Below are 10,000 nucleotides of genomic sequence, written 5' to 3'. Positions count from 1 at the left end.
AGTGATTTTCCTTTTCTGCTGCTGAGGAAGGCGGCTGCTCCCAAAGCCGAGCTCGTGAACATTAGTGAAAAACACTTATTTGTATTTGTATTATAATATTTTTTACTTCCAACTTTTGAGAAGTTATTATTTGACTGGTTTTGTGTCGAGTTGTGTTTATAAAAATGTTTTTTTATGTTAGTTCGAAATAAAGTCCAGTCAGAGTCAGATATTATATAAGGAGGTGAGTCGCGTGAAACCTCATATTTCAGTTCTGAGAAAACTTTAGATGAAGGAAGAAATCTCTCTGCTTTTACTTTTTCTCTGACACGCAGTTTAAAACACACTTTCTTTTCTAGTTTACATGTTTTTGCTTTGTTTCTTTCTCTCTCTCTCTCTCTCTCTCTCTCTCTCTCTCTCTCTCTCTCTCTCTCTCTCTCTCTCTCTCTCTCTCTCTCTCTCTCTCTCTCTCTCTCTCTGTGTGTGTGTGTGTGTGTGTGACTCGCTCGTTGGAAACATCTCTGGACTGCAGCAGGAGCTCTGCTCGGTGGTGATTTAGGAGGCCCGCTACCTGAATTACTTGATGAATTTTCGATCGATCCCAAAGAAGCAGATTCATCTCTGACAGGGCTTCCGGGGGGGCGGGGGGGGGGGGCGGCATTTAAAACAAGAGAACAGGTGGGTGGGGCAGACAGCACCACCACAAACCCAAATAAACATGCAGACAGAGGGTGGTGCATTCGAAACTCCTCCAATCAGAAAAAAAAACTATTTTGCATATTCGGGGTGCAGGAGCAACCTCTTCGCTGCGTTCTGGCCCGGTTCTTTGTGGTTCTGGTTCTGCGCTGACACGTGGAGATCCAGATACATCGAGCTGAAGAAAGAAACACATTTTAAACCCAAGTCATGTGATTAGTGCACGTCTGCGAGCCGTGCGTCTAATCCCATTTCCTTATCCGGGGCTCGCTGAGGAGGCACGCCATTGGTCGGCTGCGGTCACGTGGAGCCTTAACTTTGTTCACTTGACAGAAAAGTAGGAGGGTTCAGCGAACAGAAATAATCCAAGAGTAAAGGGATGGGATATAAATTGTAGTTTTATGTTTTCCACACAAAAGCCTCAGACTGATGGTCATGAGCTCCTATTTGATCAACTCCAGCTATGTGGACCCCAAGTTCCCCCCCTGCGAAGAGTATTATCAGAGCAGCTATGTGCCCAGTCACTCTCCGGACTATCGCTCTCACAGGCAGGAGCCGAACGCCTTCCAGCCGGACTCTCTATACCAGCACCACCCGAACCACCCGGCTCAACAGCAGCAGCAGCACCGAGCCGAGCCGCCCTACTCTCCGTGCCAGCGCGCAGCTCAGCCCGCCTCGGTGGTTATGTCTCCCCGGGGTCAGGTCGTCCTTCCGACCGGGCTGCCGACCACCCCCGTCTCAGATCCTAGCCACCGCCACGACTCGGTGACACCAAGCCCGCCTCCGCCTCTATCTTGCGGCCAGACGCCACGTCAAAGCGCTTCTTCTCCGGCGGGCACGCGCAAGGACCCAGTAGTGTACCCGTGGATGAAGAAAGTGCACGTAAACATCGGTGAGTGCTGCATGAACTTCATCTCCCTCTGCTGCCTGTGTGCCTCCTGCCGAGACACTGCCAGTCCGCTCTGCGCGCGCAAGGCGCCGGTCTCCGCGTCCCGGTGAAAGTAGAGCAGAGTAGCCTTTGGCTGCAGATTTACGGCCGTCTGCAGGGTCAATATAATTACACCCCCCATAAATTTTTATGACGCCTCTCTGCTGCGGTGTCTTTGGGAGTGTGATCCGAGGCTGCTCCGCCGTAACTCGTCCGCCTTATGACAACTCAGGCTGAGCCATAAGTTAGCTTTATGCCTTGGTAATTTGGTTTTAAGTGGTCGGGCTGCGTAAACGGCGGACTCGAGCCTTCTGCCCCAGTCCGGTTCCGAGGAAGTGAAAGTTTTATGACAGATGAAATATTCATGTTTATAGAGCCGCTCATAAAACACTAATGTGCGCGCGAGTATCTGGGTCTGTGGGAGCCTCACAGAACCCGAACCTTCAGCTGCGCTTCTGTGGAATTAGCCAGACGTTCATGAGCGTCGCGTGCTCCTGCCGCACCCCCACCTCACCTCCGTTCAAACCTCTGCCTTTAAACACACACACACACACACACACACACACACACACACACACACACACACACACACACACACACACACACACACACACACACACACACACACACACACACACACACTCTCTCTCTCTCTCTCTCTCTCTCTCTCTCTCTCTCTCTCTCTCTCTCTCTCTCTCTAAAGTAAATACGTTTAGCAGCAGGCTCGGTCCAATAGAACCGGTTCTTTTGGGCTCGCCGCGGCTTGTGTATTATTGTATTCGTCGTTATGACTCTGCTGACGGATGTTGGGTTTCGTGTTTGTGGTTCTGGTGGTTTTGCTGGTACCCAGCTAAATCTCGCTCATCTCCTCCTCCCACAGTCAGTTCCAGTTACTCAGGCGGAGAGCCGAAGCGTTCGCGGACGGCCTACACGCGCCAGCAGGTCCTGGAGCTGGAGAAGGAGTTCCATTACAGCCGATACCTGACGCGCAGGCGCAGGGTGGAGATAGCGCACATTCTCTGCCTGTCAGAGCGGCAGATCAAGATCTGGTTCCAGAACCGGAGGATGAAGTGGAAGAAAGACCACAAGCTACCCAACACCAAGATCCGCTCTGGTACCCCGGGCTCCCAGAGGGGGTCTGGCTCCTAGAGCCGCTCATCATGACCCTCGTGACGGATCTCTGGCCCGCTCTGGCCCCCGACCCCCAACTCGAACGCAGAAGGCGAACCCGAGTAGAACCACGGGAACTGCACTATGAACTGGATTGATGCCTTTGCTGTGAAGCGGATAACATTTGCGATGAACCGAAGGAGCTAGTCTCCTCCTCTTCCTCCGCTTCCTTTACTTTTTTATGTCAGCGCGCTGCTGCCTCCTTTCAACTTAATCCGGTTATTTTCGTTCGTTCTGTCTTTAGAAGATAGATTCACGTTTTCATGTTTGATAACGCATGCGCGCAGGCCCAGTATTCATGTTTACTGTGCGGGACACAAAGCCCATTACCCAAAACCAAATGGAGCTCTGCTTTCGTACTTTTACACACACACACGCGCGCACACACACACACACACACACGTGCGCGCGCACACGCACACACACACACAAGCGCGCGTGTGTGTGTGTGTGCGTTCGTGCGTGTGCGTGTAATGTTCTCCTGCTGTGGACCATTTTACTCAAAATAAATATGAACGTTTTAATTCTTTCCATCGATGCCAAAATGCTTTTCTTGTAACAAAAAAAGTTATCGAACTTGTTTTTTTCCCACATTCTTGGTGCTAGAAAAATTATATATATATATATATATATATATATATATATATATATATATATATATATATATATATATATATATATATATAATTTTCTGTCTGTGATGGTTTCCATTGTCGGCTTGTTTTAGACAGATGTTTTGCTGCCTTGTGACTGGTCAGAATTGTTGTTTTCTCCGGTCATGCTTCCCTCCTCAGTGTTATTTCTGGTTGTTTGTAAATATAAATAAACAACTCAAAACCGACTCTTGTCAAATACCGTTGCTGGTATTTGAATTTCTGATCTTAAATTCTCACGAGTTTTGTTGAACGTGGTTATTTTCTGCTGCAGTCATGTTTAACAATAACTGATTCTCTTTGATGTCGCTTTTGCCCACAGAGGCTCAGCCAGCCGTCCTAAATGAGCAGCCTGATGATTAATCTGCCCCGGACACCAATGATCCTGGTACATTACTTCCTGTAATCTCATTTAAAATCACAAACCGTTCCTCCGTTTCACTCCCGTCCATTTACCGGCTGCCTACATCCTGCTGCACCGGCCAGCAACCCCCCCCCCCCCCCCCCCCCCAAGGATCGACTGACAAACAATAAAACACTTTATTTTCATCCTTTCTGCTTCTTCCACCATGAATGTTAATTGGATCGACTGACAAACAATAAAACACTTTATTTTCATCCTTTCTGCTTCTTCCACCATGAATGTTAATTGTGTAAAACAGTTACTATATAAACATATCATATGTATGTAAATATATATATATATATATATATATATATATATATATATATATATATATATATATATATATATATATATATTTATACATACCTATATATAAGTATATATATAAATATTTACACACACACACATATATATATATATATATATATATATATATATATATATATATATATATATACATATATATAAATATATATATAAGTATATATATAAATATATATTCAAAAAAATATATATATACATATATATATTTATTTATACATACATATATATATATAAAAAATATATACAAAAATATTATATATATATATATATATATATATATATATATATATATATATATATATATATATATATATATATATATATATATTCTCACTTTTTTAACACATTACTAGGGAGCGGCCGGCGCAATAGCTCAAACTTTGACAACCAAATAGATAATCAACAAGACGAATAGCTTCTTTTGTGAAGCGCGGCGCTCGTATTAATTTTCATTTTCTTTTCTTAGAGCAGGTATCGAAAAATATGGAGCGAGAGGGAGGGGGAGGGAGGGAAACAGCATTCTTCTCCATGAACTTTAAACAAAAAATGTGCCCCCCAAATTGGTCCGCTCGTATTCTCCAGCCCAGAGAAGATTCCCCATTACTTCTAGGTTGATTTCTCCTTCGGCCTCTTGCCTCTCTGCCCATTTGTCTGCTCACAAGCCCGTAACCAGAGGATCACACACACACACACACACACGCACACGTGTGCACACACACACAAACATATTCTATCTAGACGGACGGACGGACGGATAGATAGATAGATAGATAGATAGATAGATAGATAGATAGATAGATAGATAGATAGATAGATAGATAGATAGATAGATAGATAGATAGATAGATAGATAGATAGATAGATAGATAGATAGATAGATAGATAGATAGATAGATAGATAGATAGATAGATAGATAGATAGATAGATAGATAGATAGATAGATAGATAGATAGATAGATAGATAGATAGATAGATAGATAGATAGATAGATAGATAGATAGATAGATAGATAGATAGATAGATAGATAGATAGATAGATAGATAGATAGATAGATAGATAGATAGATAGATAGATAGATAGATAGATAGATAGATAGATAGATAGATAGATAGATAGATAGATAGATAGATAGATAGATAGATGATAGATAGATGATAGATAGATGATAGATAGATAGATAGATAGATAGATAGATAGATAGATAGATAGATAGATAGATAGATAGATAGATAGATAGATAGATAGATAGATAGATAGATAGATAGATAGATAGATAGATAGATAGATAGATAGATAGATAGATAGATAGATAGATAGATAGATAGATAGATAGATAGATAGATAGATAGATGATAGATAGATAGATAGATAGATAGATAGATAGATAGATAGATAGATAGATAGATAGATAGATAGATAGATAGATAGATAGATAGATGGATAGATAGATAGATAGATAGATAGATAGATAGATAGAGAGAGAGAGAGAGAGAGAGAGAGAGAGAGAGATAGATAGATAGATAGATAGATAGATAGATAGATAGATAGATAGATAGATAGATAGATAGATAGATAGATAGATAGATAGATAGATAGATAGATAGATAGATAGATAGATAGATAGATAGATAGATAGATAGATAGAATAGATAGATAGATAGATAGATAGATAGATAGATAGATAGATAGATAGATAGATAGATAGATAGATAGATAGATAGATGATAGATAGATAGATGATAGATAGATAGATAGATAGATAGATGATAGATAGATGATAGATAGATAGATAGATAGATAGATAGATAGATAGATAGATAGATAGATAGATAGATAGATAGATGATAGATAGATAGATAGATAGATAGATAGATAGATAGATGATAGATAGATAGATAGATAGATAGATAGATAGATGATAGATAGATAGATAGATGATAGATAGATAGATAGATAGATAGATAGATGATAGATAGATGATAGATAGATGATAGATAGATAGATGATAGATAGATAGATAGATAGATAGATAGATAGATAGATAGATAGATAGATAGATAGATAGATAGATAGATGATAGATAGATAGATAGATAGATAGATAGATAGATGATAGATAGATAGATAGATGATAGATAGATAGATGATAGATAGATAGATAGATAGATAGATAGATAGATAGATAGATAGATAGATAGATAGATAGATAGATAGATAGATAGATGATAGATAGATAGATAGATAGATAGATAGATAGATAGATAGATAGATAGATAGATAGATAGATAGATAGATAGATAGATGATAGATAGATGATAGATAGATGATAGATAGATAGATAGATAGATAGATAGATAGATAGATAGATAGATAGATAGATAGATAGATAGATAGATAGATAGATAGATAGATAGATAGATAGATAGATAGATAGATAGATAGATGATAGATAGATAGATAGATAGATAGATGATAGATAGATGATAGATAGATGATAGATAGATAGATAGATAGATAGATGATAGATAGATAGATAGATAGATAGATAGATAGATAGATAGATAGATAGATAGATAGATAGATAGATAGATAGATAGATAGATAGATAGATAGATAGATAGATAGATAGATAGATAGATAGATAGATGATAGATAGATAGATAGATAGATAGATGATAGATAGATGATAGATAGATGATAGATAGATAGATGATAGATAGATGATAGATAGATAGATAGATAGATAGATGATAGATAGATAGATAGATAGATAGATAGATAGATAGATAGATAGATAGATAGATAGATAGATAGATAGATAGATAGATGATAGATAGATAGATAGATAGATAGATAGATAGATAGATAGATAGATAGATAGATGATAGATAGATAGATAGATAGATAGATAGATAGATAGATAGATAGATAGATAGATAGATAGATAGATAGATAGATAGATAGATAGATAGATAGATAGATAGATAGATAGATAGATAGATAGATAGATGATAGATAGATAGATAGATAGATAGATAGATAGATAGATAGATAGATAGATAGATAGATAGATAGATAGATAGATAGATAGATAGATAGATAGATAGATAGATAGATAGATAGATAGATAGATAGAGAGAGAGAGAGAGAGAGAGAGAGAGAGAGAGATAGATAGATAGATAGATAGATAGATAGATAGATAGATAGATAGATAGATAGATAGATAGATAGATAGATGATAGATAGATAGATAGATAGATAGATAGATAGATAGATAGATAGATAGATAGATAGATAGATAGATAGATAGATGATAGATAGATAGATAGATAGATAGATAGATAGATAGATAGATAGATAGATAGATAGATAGATAGATAGATAGATAGATAGATAGATAGATGATAGATAGATAGATGATAGATAGATAGATAGATAGATAGATGATAGATAGATGATAGATAGATAGATAGATAGATAGATAGATAGATAGATAGATAGATAGATAGATAGATAGATAGATGATAGATAGATAGATAGATAGATAGATAGATAGATAGATGATAGATAGATAGATAGATAGATAGATAGATAGATGATAGATAGATAGATAGATAGATGATAGATAGATAGATAGATAGATAGATAGATGATAGATAGATGATAGATAGATGATAGATAGATAGATGATAGATAGATAGATAGATAGATAGATAGATAGATAGATAGATAGATAGATAGATAGATAGATAGATAGATAGATAGATAGATAGATAGATAGATGATAGATAGATAGATAGATAGATAGATAGATAGATGATAGATAGATAGATAGATGATAGATAGATAGATGATAGATAGATAGATAGATAGATAGATAGATAGATAGATAGATAGATAGATAGATAGATAGATAGATAGATAGATAGATAGATGATAGATAGATAGATAGATAGATAGATAGATAGATAGATAGATGATAGATAGATAGATAGATAGATAGATAGATGATAGATAGATGATAGATAGATGATAGATAGATAGATAGATAGATAGATAGATAGATAGATAGATAGATAGATAGATAGATAGATAGATAGATAGATAGATAGATAGATAGATAGATAGATAGATAGATAGATAGATAGATTAGATAGATAGATAGATAGATAGATGATAGATAGATGATAGATAGATGATAGATAGATAGATAGATAGATAGATGATAGATAGATAGATAGATAGATAGATAGATAGATAGATAGATAGATAGATAGATAGATAGATAGATAGATAGATAGATAGATAGATAGATAGATAGATAGATAGATGATAGATAGATAGATAGATAGATAGATGATAGATAGATGATAGATAGATGATAGATAGATAGATGATAGATAGATGATAGATAGATAGATAGATAGATAGATGATAGATAGATAGATAGATAGATAGATAGATAGATAGATAGATAGATAGATAGATAGATAGATAGATAGATAGATAGATAGATGATAGATAGATAGATAGATAGATAGATGATAGATAGATAGATAGATAGATAGATGATAGATAGATAGATAGATAGATGATAGATAGATAGATAGATAGATAGATAGATGATAGATAGATAGATAGATAGATGATAGATAGATAGATGATAGATAGATGATAGATAGATAGATAGATAGATAGATAGATGATAGATAGATAGATAGATAGATAGATAGATAGATAGATAGATAGATAGATAGATAGATAGATAGATAGATAGATAGATAGATAGATGATAGATAGATAGATAGATAGATAGATAGATAGATGATAGATAGATGATAGATAGATGATAGATAGATATATAGATAGATAGATAGATAGATAGATGATAGATAGATAGATAGATAGATAGATAGATAGATAGATAGATAGATAGATAGATAGATAGATAGATAGATAGATAGATAGATAGATGATAGATAGATAGATAGATAGATAGATAGATGATAGATAGATGATAGATAGATGATAGATAGATAGATAGATAGATAGATAGATAGATAGATGATAGATAGATAGATAGATAGATAGATGATAGATAGATGATAGATAGATGATAGATAGATAGATAGATAGATAGATAGATAGATAGATAGATAGATAGATAGATAGATAGATAGATAGATAGATAGATAGATAGATAGATAGATAGATAGATAGATGATAGATAGATAGATAGATAGATAGATGATAGATAGATGATAGATAGATGATAGATAGATAGATGATAGATAGATAGATAGATAGATAGATGATAGATAGATGATAGATAGATGATAGATAGATAGATAGATAGATAGATAGATAGATAGATAGATAGATAGATAGATAGATAGATAGATAGATAGATAGATAGATAGATGATAGATAGATAGATGATAGATAGATAGATAGATAGATAGATAGATAGATAGATAGATGATAGATAGATAGATAGATAGATAGATAGATAGATAGATAGATAGATAGATAGATAGATAGATAGATAGATAGATAGATAGATAGATAGATAGATAGATAGATGATAGATAGATAGATAGATAGATAGATGATAGATAGATAGATAGATAGATAGATAGATAGATAGATAGATAGATAGATAGATAGATAGATAGATAGATAGATAGATAGATAGATAGATAGATAGATAGATAGATGTTAGATAGATAGATAGATAGATAGATAGATAGATAGATAGATAGATAGATAGATAGATAGATAGATAGATAGATAGATAGATAGATAGATAGATAGATAGATAGATAGATAGATAGATAGATAGA

General features: G+C 35.3%; 2 protein-coding genes across 5 annotated transcripts in view; both read left to right on the top strand.

Moving 5' to 3' along the window:
- The window catches only part of hoxb4a (homeobox B4a), a 4,944-nt gene extending 1,546 nt beyond the window's left edge, over nucleotides 1-3,398 (top strand). The window contains exons 1-2 of the mRNA XM_054741923.2: nucleotides 1-1,567; nucleotides 2,484-3,398. The exon at nucleotides 1-1,567 is cut by the window's left edge and continues 1,546 nt beyond it. Of these exons, the coding sequence (XP_054597898.2) occupies nucleotides 1,105-1,567; nucleotides 2,484-2,752 (732 nt within the window). The 5' untranslated portion in view covers nucleotides 1-1,104 and the 3' untranslated portion in view covers nucleotides 2,753-3,398. The remainder of the gene's footprint in view (nucleotides 1,568-2,483) is intronic.
- Nucleotides 1-10,000, top strand: part of hoxb3a (homeobox B3a) — a 70,549-nt gene that overhangs the window by 21,357 nt on the left and 39,192 nt on the right. For 2 of the 4 annotated variants that reach the window (XM_054741918.2, XM_015969270.3), the window contains exon 1: nucleotides 3,508-3,814. The exons of 1 other annotated variant lie outside the window; for it this stretch is intronic. The gene's annotated coding sequence lies outside the window, so the exon portion shown is untranslated. Of the gene's footprint in view, nucleotides 1-3,507; nucleotides 3,815-10,000 lie in introns of those variants that run through there. One more of the 4 variants, XM_070546888.1, reaches the window with a different exon arrangement.

Source organism: Nothobranchius furzeri, chromosome 18 (genome assembly GCF_043380555.1).
Source record: "Nothobranchius furzeri strain GRZ-AD chromosome 18, NfurGRZ-RIMD1, whole genome shotgun sequence".
Lineage (NCBI taxonomy): Eukaryota > Metazoa > Chordata > Actinopteri > Cyprinodontiformes > Nothobranchiidae > Nothobranchius > Nothobranchius furzeri.
This window is presented reverse-complemented; position numbering and strand designations above follow the sequence as displayed.